Here is a 14,451-nt window from a genome sequence, read left to right on the forward strand (position 1 = left end):
AGACTAGATTTGAAGGTCCTCATACCCCAGATAATTTCCAGCTAATGGCGTCTCTGAGTCTGTTTTTCAACATGAATGAAATGGTATCTCAGAAATGTCTTCGGGAAGGTCAGAGAGTGAGGGTTCAGCAGGAAAGTTTCCTCTTGGAGCTCGAGGGCTCATGTCAGGGGACACTGGCTGTGCTTCTTTCTCAGTCTGTGTCCCTGGGGAGTGGTGAGCTGTATTTATTCCAGTTCTTTCTCTCTCTAGACAACAACTTTGTTCACTTCCTTTATAGCACTTTAGCATGTTAGGGCTGGAAAAGGGGCCTGGTGACCCACCTGAAGCCCCCTCCTGCTATGGAGGGTGAAGAGGCGAGCAGCACACGTAGTGTCAGTGGCTGAGCTGTCCAGGCTCCCAGGCTTTGCCGCTGCTCAGCTGCCTCCTCTGCACCTGGTCCTCGTGTGTCGGCCTCAGTGGGCCTCTGGCCGTCTCCGTGGTGTCTGTGCCCGTTATAGATGTGCCTGCGTGCTCCTGCAGCTGTGAGCACCCCGGGGCCAAGGGCAGGTTTATCCCAGAACCTGCACAGACTAACCCAGAGCACTGGGCGGAGACATCAGTGAACAGGTGTTCAAAGAGTTGACCAAATGACTATTTTGGTGCTGGTACCTAGTGGGCACTCCCAAATGTGAGTGCCCGTCCTCCACCCTCACCGCTGTATTCATTGGTGCTCGCTCAGAGGAGACAGGGCGGCGCCCAGGCGTTCTAGGGCAAGTGGGTGAAGAGCCTGAATGCGCCCTCCATCCCTGTATTGCTCCTCCGTGAGGTCCCGAAAACCCATTCAAGGACCAGCAGGGTGAAGCGGGGTGGGTGAGGACTCTAATACTTGTAGATGAAATCGTGGTGAGGATAAGATTTTAAACTTGTGATTAATGTATCTTGGCTTTTGAAAATCAAAAGCCCCCAAAACACGTTTTTGATTTTCATTTCCTTAAGGTCCTGATGAAAATGCGTGCTGGTGTAGCTGAGTGCCTGGCGCTCGTGCATTCCTTTTGCGGGGTTTGCCCCACCATTCAGGACAGCTGAATTCTGAGTCACGTTGGGATCCTGGTGCATTAGAAGTAGGGTTTATGAGAGCCAATTTTTGAAAACCAGGAGGTGAACGAAGTTCTGGAAAGGTATTTCCTCTGGCAGTTGTTTGCCTTCCCACCCCTGCTCCTTGAGGGTAGGCACTCCTTTGCAAAAGAATACCTGGTATTGACTAAGGTCACTTTGTACCCAGCAGAGCAGCATGTGGGGAGGTTTGGGGACAGCGTTCCTTGAACATTAGGTAAATAATCCTTAAGGGGGCTGGCACGGGCTGCGGTTTTGAAATGTGCATCCACCTGTGAATCTGCTCACAACGACAGACTGTTTATGAGCAGCATCTGTTAATGTGAGAAGGGGAGGGACTGCCCCATAGTAGCGGGATGGTAGCTTTCCGTGATGTCATTTCCATGTGGATGGAGCCTGCCTTCCCAGGGAGCTGGCTCTAGTTCTCCTCCTCCATGACGGCACTCGCTGTCCCGGGTGAGACGGGAACCCATGGAAAGTTCTCCGGTATGAGGACACAACCGTTCAGGCAGGAAGAAAGGCATAGCTAATTAATTTTTAATGTGTACTTTTTAAAGATGACGTATTTATTTTCCACTTTGAAAGTGGGATATGTGAACTAAAAGAGTTAGGAAGGGCTTCCCTGGTGGTGCAGTGGTTGAGAGTCCGCCTGCCGATGCAGGGGACACGGGTTCGTGCCCCGGTCCGGGAAGATCCCACATGCCGCGGAGCGGCTGGGCCCGTGAGCCATGGCCGCTGAGCCTGCGCGTCCGGAGCCCGTGCTCCGCAACGGGAGAGGCCACAACAGTGAGAGGCCCGCGTACCACAAAAAAAAAAAAAAAAAAGAGGAAAATACAGTTAGGAAAATATTGCAGGAGACCATTATTACTCATTATTACTCATATGTCTCAAATGCAGGAATCTAATAAAAAACTTGGTCAGTTTATTTAACATTGTTTCCTCTTTTGAATTTTAAAAAAATCATCGTCATAAAGTAGGTATAATCCTGACCCATCACAGAACTATGCTCAGAGCTGACATACTTAGAGACCAGAAAAGTTAGGACTGGAGTCTGGTGGGTTCCAGAGCTGCAGCTGCAGAGTGCAGGACCAGAAATGGGTATTTCACAATGAACTGCAGAGCCAGGGCAGGGGAAACTGGCCAAAAAAATCACTTATCAGCTTTGCTCTAGTGAAACTTTAGTTTGTGGGTATGATAACTTGGATGAGAAATCTAGGCAGAATTAGTTTTAAGCCTGAAAACAAAGTCTGAGTTAAATAGGTCTTATATCCGTTACCAGACAAGGTGAGGTTTTGAAATTATCCAGGTTTGTGGCTTATGGGAGACCGTTGCCTTGGTTATCCGGATTGGATTTAGAGGTGAGCAAGGGGAAAGCCTGTTTCTGGGGACCCCTGGGGCAGTGGGGTATGGTGGATGGTCCACCAGCAGGGGTCTTTCTGAACAGATGGGGCTGGGGCCCTGGCCTCTGCCATTGCATGTCCCTGATGTCTCTTTCAAAAACCTCTTTCCTTAAGAGTGAAATGTGTCTGTGTGTGTCCGGGGCCAGGGGCAGGGGAGCTGTTGAGAGCTGGCAGCAGCTGCATCTGAGCTCTGATGACATGCTGTTTTCCCAGTCCTAGACATTTGGTCTATGGGGCTCACACTTGTTGACTGCCATAAGGTGCAGAAGCCCAGAGTGGAGCCCAGGGTGTGAAACAGCACCAGGTGATGGGCAGGGCTAGCTCCCCCTTCTCTCTCCCGTCTCCTTCAACGGTTTGGTCACCTTCCAAAAACCTCCTTGGCTTTGATTAGGGTACAGGAGGTCCACTTGTGTCTAATCAGTACCCTGTCCCTATGGGGGTGCCTTGGAGTTGGTGGCCCGAGCATCTGGGGAAGCAGTGTGGTGTGGTGGGCACAGAGCAGCGGAGGGCAGGTATCAGACCCCAGGGCCACTGTTCGGGAGCTGAATGACCTCAGCCAGTTAGTTAACCTCTCTGACTTTGGTTTTCTCCTTTGTGAAATGGGGGCAATAACATCCATGTCATTGAGGTTGTTTATAAAGATTAAAAGAAGATGAAGCCCAGTGCCTGGGCGCTGCTTTCCTATGAAGGTGAAGCGTTCTTAGAGGGCAGGTTGTGGTGGGTCATTTTAACTTTCTAGGCTCCTGTGCATTCCTGGGTTTCTCTGGCTATCACTACAGCTCTCCTTTTAAATAAAAGTAGCTGTGTCTCATGCTCAGGAGCAGAGCGGATCTGGGCAGGAGTCTTTGGACTGACTGGGGCTGGTTCCCCATGAAGGGCAGGTGGGAGTGAGCCTGAGGTTTCTGGAAGGCACGAGAGTTCTGGTTCAGATCCTTGTCAGTGCTCTCGCCTGACCTTCCTGTCTGTGCTTCTGTTAATTCGGGCCCTTCTCAAGTCAGCCTCCATGCGTTTGTGAAGAGATTTGTTCCTGCAGGTCTCCTGCCTGCTGTGCCTTCCACACCTGCTCCTCTTATCTTATCTCTGAGACTCCTGGCAGATCCCAGCTCCTCCCTGCCCCCTGGCCAGACTGCTCCCTCCCACTCTGGGTTCTCCTGCTCCTTTCCTTTTTGTTTTTTGTTCAGCCACCTTATTTTACCTTATCTTATCCCTCCCAGCACACAGCTCCAGGTAGGTCTTGAGAAATGCTTGGGAGACACACCCAACCCTGTGCAGCACCCTGTGTACTCTGGCTTTCCACTTCTTTGACCCTGACATAAACACGTTTTATGCTGTGACCCAGGAGAAAGAAGAGAGCGCATGCGCACGCGGAGGGGAACCAGGTTTCAGCCCCAGTCCTGCCCGCAGTGTGCCCTGATGCTTCCCTGTCCGACATCATGTTGGTGTTGTTTTTAATGCTGGTTAGGATTTTCCAAGTGCATTGCTCTGTGGTCTGGACTGCAGTTTGAAAACACTGGCTTGGGGAAGAGTTGAGTCTGAGGGCGGGGAGGGGCTCTGGTTGTCCCTTGGTGGGTGTCTGTCAGAGGCTTCCTTGGGCAGAACAAGAGTGGCTGGGCAGGGACAGGCAGCCCCTGAGGAGTTGGGCTTGGGGCCCCTGGGTCCCTGCAGGGAACTGCTACCGGAGCAGGTGTTCCTGAAACCATGCACCTCAGACTGGGACTTGAACCCATGTGGCCAGGACTCAAACCCGGTCAAAACCCTGATTGGGACTTGAACCCATGCAGCCGGGACTCGAACCCGGCCAAAACCCACAGTCTTCTAACTGAGATCACACACCTGGTTTCAGGACTTAATGAAGCTCAGGTTCTTTTTTTTAGTTATTGTTGTTGTCATTGTTTACCTATTTTATTTTTTCCCTTTAAATCCTTTTATATACTGAACGATCTCCCTGTTGGTTTTCAGGGGGAAATCTTTTTATTTTTTAATTTTTTATACAGCAGGTTCTTATTAGTCATCGATTTTATGCACATCAGCGTATACATATCAATCCCAATCGCCCAATTCATCACGCACCCACCCCCGCAACTTTCCCCCCTTGGTGTCCATACGTTTGTTCTCTACATCTGTGTCTCAATTTCTGCCTGCAAACCGGTGCATCTGTACCATTCTTCTAGGTTCCACATACATGCGTTAATAAACGATATTTGTTTTTCTCTTTCTGACTTACTTCACTCTGTATGACAGTCTCTGGGTCCATCCACGTCCCTACAAATGACCCAATTTCATTCCTTTTTATGGCTGAGTAATATTCCATTGTATATATGTACCACAACTTCTTTATCCGTTCATCTGTCGATGGGCATTTAGGTTGCTTCCATGACCTGACTCTTGTAAATAGTGCTGCACTGAACATTGGGGTGCATCTGTCTTTTTGAATTATGGTTTTCTCTGGGTATATGTCCAGTAGTGGGATTGCTGGATCATATGGTAGTTCTATTTTTAGTTTTTTAAGGAACTCCATACTGTTCTCCATAGTGGCTGTATCAATTTACATTCCCACCAACAGTGCAAGAGGGTTCCCTTTTCTCCACACCCTCTCCAGCATTTGTTGTTTGTAGATTTTCGGATGAAACCCATTCTAACTGGTGTGAAGTGATACCTCATTGTAGTTTTGATTTGCATTTCTCTAATAATTAGTGATGTTGAGCAGCTTTTCATGTGCTTCTTGGCCACCTGTATGTCTTCTTTAGAGAAATGTCTATTTGGGTCTTCTGCCCATTTTTGGATTGGGTTGTTTATTTTTTTAATATTGAGCTGCATGAGCTGTTTATATATTTTGGAGATTAATCCTTTGTCCGTTGATTTGTTTGCAAATATTTTCTCCCATTCTGAGGGTTGTCTTTTCATCTTGTTTATGGTTTCCTTTGCTGTGCAAAAGCTTTTAAGTTTCATTAGGTCCCATTTGTTTATTTTTGCCTTTATTTCCATTACTCTAGGAGGTGGATCAAAAAAGATCTTGCTGTGATTTATGTCAAAGAGTGTTCTTCCTATGTTTTCCTCTAAGAGTTTTATAGTGTCTGGTCTTACATTTAGCTCTATAATCCATTTTGAGTTAATTTTTGTGTATGGTGTTAGGGAGTGTTCTAATTTCATTCTTTTACATGTAGCTGTCCAGTTTTCCCAGCACCACTTATTGAAGAGACTGTCTTTTCTCCATTGTATATCCTTGCCTCCTCTGTCATAGATTAGTTGACCATAGGTGCGTGCGTTTACCTCTGGGCTTTCTATCTTGTTCCATTGATCTATGTTTCTGTTTTTGTGCCAGTACCATATTGTCTTGATTACTGTAGCTTTGTAGTATAGTCTGAAGTCAGGGAGTCTGATTCCTCCAGCTCCATTTTTTTCCCTCAAGACTGCTTTGGCTATTCGGGGTCTTTTGTGTCTCCATACAAATTTTAAGATTTTTTGTTCTAGTTCTGTAAAAAATGCCATTGGTAATTTGATAGGGATTGGATTGAATCTGTAGATTGCTTTTGGTAGTGTAGTCATTTTCACAATATTGATTCTTCCAATCCAAGAACATGCTATATTTCTCCATCTGTTGGTATCATCTTTAATTTCTTTCATCAGTGTCTTATAGTTTTCTGATACAGGTCTTTTGTCTCCCTAGGTAGGTTTATTCCTAGGTATTTTATTCTTTCTGTTGCAGTGATAAATGGGAGTGTTTCCTTAATTTCTCTTTCAGATTTTTCATCATTAGTGTATAGGAATGCAAGAGATTTCTGTGCATTAATTTTGTATCCTGCAACTTTACCAAATTCATTGATTAGCTCTAGTAGTTTTCTGGTGGCATCTTTAGGATTCGCCATGTATAGTATCATGTCATCTGCAAACAGAGACAGTTTTACTTCTTCTTTTCCAATTTGTATTCCTTTTATTTCTTTTTTTTCCTCTGATTGCCAAGGTTAGGACTTCCAAAACTGTGTTGAATAATAGTGGTGAGAGTGGACATCCTTGTCTTGTTCCTGATCTTAGAGGAAATGCTTTCAGTTTTTCACATTTGAGAATGATGTTTGCTGTGGGTTTGTCATATATGGTCTTTATCATGTTGAGGTAGGTTCCCTCTGTGCCCACTTTCTGGAGAGTTTTTGTCATAAATAGGTGTTGAATTTTGTCAAAAGCTTTTTCTGCATCTATTGAGATGATCGTATGATTTTTATTCTTCAGTGTGTTAATATGGTGTATCACATTGATTGATCTGCGTATATTGAAGAATCCTTGCATCCCTGGGATAAATCCCACTTGATCATGGTGTATGATCCTTTTAATGTCCTGTTGGATTCTGTTTGACAGTATTTTGTTGAGGATTTTTGCATCTATATTCATCAGTGATATTGGTCTGTAATTTTCTTTTATTGTAGTATCTTTGTCTGGTTTCGGTATCAGGGTGATGGTGGCCTCATAGAATGAGTTTGAGAGTGTTCCTTCCTCCACAATTTTTTGGAGGAGTTTGAGAAGGATAGGTGTTAGCTCTTCTCTAAATGTTTGATAGAATTCACCTGTGAAGCCATCTGGTCCTGGACTTTTTTTTTTGGAAGATTTTTAATCACAGTTTCAATTTCATTACTTGTGATTGGTCTGTTCATATTTTCTATTTCTTCCTGGTTCAGTCTTGGAAGGTTATACCTTTCTAAGAATTTGTCCATTTTATTGGCATAGAGTTGCTTGTAGTAGTCTCTTAGGATGCTTTGTATTTCTGCGGTGTCTGTTGTAACTTCTCCTTTTTCATTTCTAATTTTATTGATTTGAGTCCTCTCCTTCTTTTTCTTGATGAGTCTGGCTAATGGTTTATCAATTTTGTTTATCTTCTCAAAGAACCAGCTTTTAGTTTTATTGATCTTTGCTATTGTTTTCTTTGTTTCTGTTTCATTTATTTCTGCTGTGATCGTTATGATTTCTTTCCTTCTGCTAACTTTGGGTTTTGTTTGTTCTTTCTCTAGTTCCTTTAGGTGTAAGGTTAGATTATTTATTTGAGATTTTGCATGTTTCTTGAGCTAGGCTTGTATAGCCATAAACTTCCCTCTTAGAACTGCTTTTGCTGCATCCCATACGTTTTGGATTGTTGTGTTTTCATTGTCATTTGTCTCTAGGTATTTTTTGATTTCCTCTTTGATTTCTTCAGTGATCTCTTGGTTATTTAGTAACGTAGTGTTTAGCCTCCATGTGTTTGTGTTTTTTATGTTTTTCCCCCTGTAATTCATTTCTAATCTCATAGCATTGTGGTCGGAAAAGATGCTTGATATGATTTAAATTTTCTTAAATTTACTGAGGCTTGATTTGTGATGCAGGATGTGATCTATCCTGGAGCATGTTCCATGCACACTTGAGAAGAAAGTGTAATCTGTTTTTGGATGGAAAGTCCTATAAATATCAATTAAATCTATCTGGTCTATTGTGTCATTTAAAGCTTCTGTTTCCTTATTTATTTTCATTTTGGATGATCTGTCCATTGGTGTAAGTGAGGTGTTAAAGTCCCCCACTATTATTGTGTTACTGTCAATTTCCTTTTTTATAGCTGTTAGCAGTTGCCTTATGTATTGAGGTCTCCTATGTTGGGTGCATATATATTTATAATTGTTATATGTTCTTCTTGGATTGATCCCTTGATCATTATGTAGTGTTCTTCCTTGTCTCTTGTAACATTCTTTATTTTAAAGTGTATGTTACCTGATATGAGTATTGCTACTCCAGCTTTCTTTTGATTTCCATTTGCATGGAATATCTTTTTCCATCCCCTCACTTTCAGTCTGTATGTGTCCCTAGGTCTGAAGTGGGTCTCTTGTTGACAGCATATATATGGGTCTTGTTTTTGTATCCATTCAGCAAGCCTGTGTCTTTTGGTTGGAGCATTTAATCCATTCACGTTTAAGGTAATTATCAATATGTATGTTCCTATGACCATTTTCTTAATTGTTTTGGGTTTGTTTTTGTAGGTCCTTTTCTTCTCTTGTGTTTCCCACTTAGAGAAGTGCCTTTAGCATTTGTTGTAGAGCTGGTTTGGTGGTGCTGAATTCTCTTAGCTTTTGCTTGTCTGTAAAGCTTTTGATTTCTCTGTCAAATCTGAATGAGATCCTTGCGTGGTAGAGTAATCTTGGTTGTAGGTTCTTCCTTTCATCACTTTAAGTATATCATGCCACTCCCTTCTGGCTTGTAGAATTTCTGCTGAGAAATCAGCTGTTAACGTTATGAGAGTTCCCTTGTAAGTTATTTGTCGTTTTTCCCTTGCTGCTTTCAATAATTTTTCTTTGTCTTTAATTTTTTGCCAATTTGATTACTGTGTGTCTTGGTGTGTTTCTCCTTGGGTTTATCCTGTATGGGAGTTGCTGCGCTTCCTGGACTTGGGTGGCTATTTCCTTTGCCATGTTAGGGAAGTTTTCGACTATAATCTCTTGAAATCTTTTCTCTGGTCCTTTCTCTCTCTCTTCTCCTTCTGGGATGCGTATAATGCTAATGTTGTTGCATTTAATGTTTTCCCAGAGGCCTTTTAGGCCGTCCTCATTTCTTTTCATTCTTTTTTCTCTATTCTGTTCTGCAGCAGTGAATTCTGCCATTCTGTCTTCCAAGTCACTTATCCGTTCTTCTGCCTCAGTTATTCTGCTATTGATTCCTTCTAGTGTAGTTTTCATTTCAGTTATTGTATTGTTCATGTCTGTTTGTTTGTTCTTTAATTCTTCTAGGTCTTTGTTAAACATTTCTTGCATCTTCTCGATCTTTGCCTCCATTCTTTTTCCGAGGTCCTGTATCATCTTCATTATCATTATTCTGAATTCTTTTTCTGGAAGGTTGCCTATCTCTACTTCATTTAGTTGTTTTTCTGGGGTTTTATCTTGTTCCTTCATCTGGTACATAGCCCTCTGCCTTTTCATCTTGTCTTTCTGTGAATGTGGTTTTTGTTCCACAGGCTGCAGGATTGTAGTTCTTCTTGCTTCTGCTGTCTGCCCTCTGGTGGATGAGGCTATCTAAGAGGCTTGTGCAAGTTTCCTGATGGGAGGGACTGGTGGTGGGTAGAGCTGACTGTTGCTCTGCCTGGCAGAGCTCAGTAAAACTTTAATCCACTTGACTGCTGATGGGTGGGGCTGGGTTCCCTTCCTGTTGGTTGTTTGACCTGAGGCAACCCAACACTGGAGCCTACCTGGGCTCTTTGGTGGGGCTAATGGCAGACTGTGGGCGGGCTCATGCCAAGGAGTACTTCCCAGAACTTCTGCTGCCAGTGTTATTGTGCCCACGGTGAGCCACAGCCACCCCCTGCCTCTGCAGGAGACCTTCCAACACTAGCAGGTAGGCCTGGTTCAGTCTCCCCTGGGGTCCCTGGTCCTTCCCCTGGGTCCCTATGTGCACATCAGTTTGTGTGTGCCCTCCAAGAGTGGAGACTTTGTTTCCCCCAGTCCTGCATCAAATCCCACTAGGCTTCAAAGTCTGATTCTCTAGGAATTCCCCCTCCCGTTGCCGCACCCCCACATTGGGAAGCCTGACGTGGGGCTCAGACCCTTCCCTCCAGTGGGTGGACTTCTGTGGTATAAGTGTTCTCCAGTCTGTGAGTCACCCACCCACAGTTATGGGATTTGATTTTGCTGTGATTGCGCCCCTCCTACCATCTCATTGTGGCTTCTCCTTTGTCTTTGGATGTGGGGTATCTTTTTTGGTGAGTTCCCGTGTGTTCCTGTCGATGACTGTCCAGCAGCTAGTTGTGATTCTGGTGTTCTCACAGGAGGGAGTGAGAGCACGTCCTTCTACTCTGTCATCTTGATTCAGGCTCTGAAGCTCAGGTTCTTGATGTCTCATCACAGGAAGAATTCAGTGAGAGACAGTGGATTTATTTAGAGAGAAACACACTCCACAGACAGAGTGTTGGCCATCTCGGAAGGTGAGAAAGGCACCAGGGTATGGGGTTGTCGGTTTTTATAGGGGTGGGTAATTTCGTAGGCTAATGAGTGGGAGGGGTATTCCAGCTATTTCAGGAAGGGGCGGGGATTTCCAGGAATTGGGCCACGGCCCACTTTTTGATCCTTATGGTTGGTCTTGGAACCGTCGTGGCGCCTGTGGATGTGTCATTTAGCCTGCTGATGCGTTACAGTGAGCGTATACTGAGGCTCAAGGTCTAGTGGAAGTTGACTTCTCCGCCATCTTGGACCCATTTGGTTCTAATCAGTTTATGTCATGTCCTTGGGCTATGTCATTCTTTCAGAGGTTGTGCCTTGCTCCCTTCCCTCCTGTTTCATTCCTTCCCTAGCCTACGGTTTTGGTCCAGAGGGAAGAGCTCTGGACTAAATCGGGACACCCAGATTCAAGTCCTGGTTCTAACACTTGGTGGCTGAGAGACTTTGGGCAAATCCCTTTACTTGTCTGTGCCACGAGGTGGCTGTGAGGCCCAGGTGAGGAAACGTGGTCCAGGCGCACAGCCCTGACTCCACGGACTCTCTCTTCCTGCTCGGCGCCCTGCCGTGTGGGGAGTCACTCCGTTTACCTTGAACCCTGGGCCCTTCCTCTCTTTTCTCTCAGTCAACCTGGATCAGAAGGGGAGGTCATTGGAAAAACCAAACAGCCATAGTTTGGGGTAGAGGTGGCCCGTGTGAGTGCGACGCTGTGTGAGGCGTGGAGCCCCGACCCTGACTTGGCCCACTCTCTTCCAGCCCTGAAGGATGGCTTCCATGTTGGGGGACACCATCATGGTGGTCAAAGGCCTTGCCAAGCTGACCCAGGCGGCCGTGGAGACCCACCTGCAGCACCCGGGCCTCAGCAGGGAGCTCATTATGGCGGCCGGGGCCCTGCAGTCCACGGCCGCAGAGCAGATCGGCATGGTCTTGGGGCAGGTGCAGGTAAGGAGGCCAGTTGACAGTGGGCGGGGTGCCAGTGGGAGGGGGCCTTGACGTTTCACCATCCAAGGGGACAGTTTTAAGCAAAAACGAGTGCTGGAGCTGTGGTTGTCAACACGGCCTGCTGTAGCGGAGCGCCATCCACCATGGCATCACCTGCATGGTCCCCACCCCTGTTCCTGACAGTCTGAGGGCATGGGGAGGGGGCGTGTGTGTGTGCGCGTGCGCATGTGCACGCATGTGTGCGCCTGGGCATGTGTATGTTGGAAGCTGTGCTGCAAGGGTGCCCTGCTGCCGCACTCCTCCCATTTCTGCTCTGACCTTCTGGACAAGGACACGCACGCTCCTCCAGGCTGTGGGACATCCCAGCCCGCCGGCCTCTGGTCACTCTCAGAGTTAGGATTCCCAGCTCTCCCCTCATGCTCTCTAAGGGTCCAGTGGCGGTACTGTGTGTCTCTCTCTACACAGATACCTTCAGCTTGCAGAGGTGTTCACACCTGTGACCTCTTACAAGCCTCACAGCTGTCCTGGGAGGGGTGCAGACCCAGATGCTTCCCCCTCTCTCAGATGGGGAAACTGAGACTAAGCAGTTCGATGTGACTGCTGATTGACAGCACCGGCATCCTGTGTCCTCTTCCCAGTCTCAGACTCCCCGCCCGCCCTCTCTCTGCTGAGGCTGGGCTGAGCCCTGGCAGCCTCATTTGGTGCCTTCGCTGGTGAGGAGCCATCGCCTTCCTGTTGGGTGTTTGCCTTGGAGCACCCAGGAAGTGAGGTTGCCCAGCACCCTTGGGCCGCCCAGGAGAGGAGCATGCTAGACGTGGGCAGGCCTCCCTGAAGGGTGAGAGGGAGCCCGGGCTCCCCGCTCACCCCTCTGCTCCCCTCGGACGGGCCTGGCCCTGGTCCTTGGAAGAGGCAGGGCCATCCCCTGGGACGGCCCCTCGGAGGTAGGAGGGAGTGGCGGTCCCCCACCGCGTAGGAGGCGCCGAGCAGGGCGATGGTCTCCAGTGCACTCCCGTTCTCTCCCTGCACACTCAGATGTGGGTTCCTCCCCTGTCTGTGAGGGGGCGGAGGCGCAGGTACTCCAGAAACCTCTCTCCCTCTAGCTCCTCAAGGGATTTGTTCACTTATTCATTCGGCAGACACTTACTGAGTCTGGTCCCGTTGAGACACTGAGGCCCCTTGGCTGCCACATAAACAGCTTATGGTCACGCAGGGCCGGTGGCCAGCGCTGGAGTAGCGGGGCAGAAGGAGCGGTGAGCCTGCGGCCGGTGTGGGAGCTACAGGAGTTACGTGGCTATGGGACCCTGTCCCAGACTCCCTCACTCCAGGGCTTCCCTGGCCATCTGACAGGTGCCCCTTGATTCCAAATAGAATTCATTTCTGCTCCGAGGAAGGTGCTGTCAGGCGGCCTCGGGGCGGCCCGCGGGGCAGGCCCTGGCTCGGGATACCTGCTCTGCTGTTGGCCGCCTGGTGGGTCTTTACCAGATTATTTTAGCTCTCTTGGCCTCTGTTTGCCACTTACGAAATGAAAGTAACAGCCTGTCTCTTTCCTTCCTCTGGAGGGCAAGTCTTATCTGCTTAGATCCCACAGTGTCTTATAAAGCTGAGAGTGAGAAGGCTTTGGGGTCTACTGCTGTTTCTGCAGAACCTACAGGCCACACTCCGTGCACTGAGTCCATTTCAGTGGAATCAGGGAATCCAGGTCCCCGACCTTCCTTCAGGAGTCAGTGCTGTTCTAATTATAGCCTTCTTGGCCCTGTTCCCCTGGCCCCGTCTGTGCTGCACGTAACTCTGTGACTGTGGGGGGAGCCCTCTTTTCAGATGAGGAAGTGGCAGAGAGGGCTCAGGAACTCTCTCCAGGTCGCGAGGGGTTCAAAAGTGGAAAGAACCTGGGCCTGAAGCTCAGGTCTCGGTGACCGTTGCAGGGAAAACATGGTGTTCTCTCCCCCTCCTCTCCTGTCCTGTACCCCCTGCTCCTGGAAGAGCCGGGCCAGGTCCTGGATGTGACAAGCCCTCTGGGGAGAGCCCCTCGGGGGGCGTGCAAGGCGCTGGCCTGGAGAGGCAGGGTGGCCCTGCCTGTGTGCTGTGCTCGCCTCCTCTGGTCTCCGGTTGTGCTCTTGCTTCTCAAAAGCTTTCCCCATCTTTTGCCCTGGTTCCCCTTCCCCAAAGCCCTGGGAGCTGCTCTTGGCCCGGATTTACAGGTGAGGAGCTTCCTGCCGGGAGAGTGGTCGCTCCCCTGGTCTGGGCCGGGCACCCAGCGGGCGCTCAGGGACCACGGGCGGCCGGCTTGCCGGGGCCCACACGGCAGAGCCCTGGCAGGAGCAGGGCTGGAATCCGGGCCTCCCGGCTCCTGGGCTGCTGCTCGCCTCCGGCACTGGCCACGGGCCACGGGGGTGACATGGTAGGGCCCTCCAGAGGGTCAGAGGGTGGGACGCGCTGGTGTGCTGTTCCGGCCAGAAGGGGATGCGCACAGGGAGGCGCTCCTGGCCGGCCTCTTGCTCCTCTCACGGTGCCGTTTGTTCCCTGCAGGGTCAGGAGAAGCATGAAGAGTCTTACACCAAGAGCTCTGACGACCCGCAAGCAGAATTCCACTCCTCAGGGCTGAGGGCCGAGGGCGCCTCCGAGGAGCCGTCTGTGGCCTCCTCCCCGGATCAGTCCCCTCCGCCCTGGGATCAGGCCCGCAGCCAGGGCCCAGCTCCTGCCTATGTTGCCAGCGGACCCTTTGGGGAAGGCGGGCTCCGGGGCCAGGCCGCCTCCGCTATGGGCAGGGTGAACGGGCCGCTCTTTGCGGACCCCAGAGACCCATTCTCTGCCACGGGCCTGCAGCGAAGGTTCTACCACCAGGACCAGTCCCCTGTGGGGGGCCTGACGGCCGAGGACATTGAGAAGGCCCGGCAGGCCAAGGCTCGCCCGGAGAGCAAGCCCCACAAGCAGATGGTGTGTGCAGGGCCCAGGGTGGGGCTGGGGGCTTCCCACGGTGCTGCTGGTGTCCGGCCCCCTCTTCGGGGACATTCTTCGGGTGCTGTGGCCTGGAATGTCGGGCACACGGGGGCCTCTTCTGGGAGGCGTGTGCTGCTGGGCGGAGCTGC

At 49.0% G+C, this 14,451-nt stretch overlaps 1 protein-coding gene across 5 annotated transcripts in view; it reads left to right on the forward strand.

Moving 5' to 3' along the window:
* The window catches only part of COQ8A (coenzyme Q8A), a 50,063-nt gene that overhangs the window by 16,485 nt on the left and 19,127 nt on the right, over positions 1-14,451 (forward strand). For 3 of the 5 annotated variants that reach the window (XM_073801213.1, XM_073801218.1, XM_033851572.2), the window contains exons 2-3: positions 11,180-11,365; positions 13,892-14,299. In XM_073801213.1, coding sequence (XP_073657314.1) covers positions 11,189-11,365; positions 13,892-14,299 — 585 coding nt within the window. In that variant the 5' untranslated portion in view covers positions 11,180-11,188. Of the gene's footprint in view, positions 1-10,322; positions 10,414-11,179; positions 11,366-13,891; positions 14,300-14,451 lie in introns of those variants that run through there. The other 2 variants (XM_073801203.1, XM_073801219.1) reach the window with 2 other exon arrangements.

Source organism: Tursiops truncatus, chromosome 1 (assembly GCF_011762595.2).
Source record: "Tursiops truncatus isolate mTurTru1 chromosome 1, mTurTru1.mat.Y, whole genome shotgun sequence".
Classification (NCBI taxonomy): Eukaryota; Metazoa; Chordata; class Mammalia; order Artiodactyla; family Delphinidae; genus Tursiops; species Tursiops truncatus.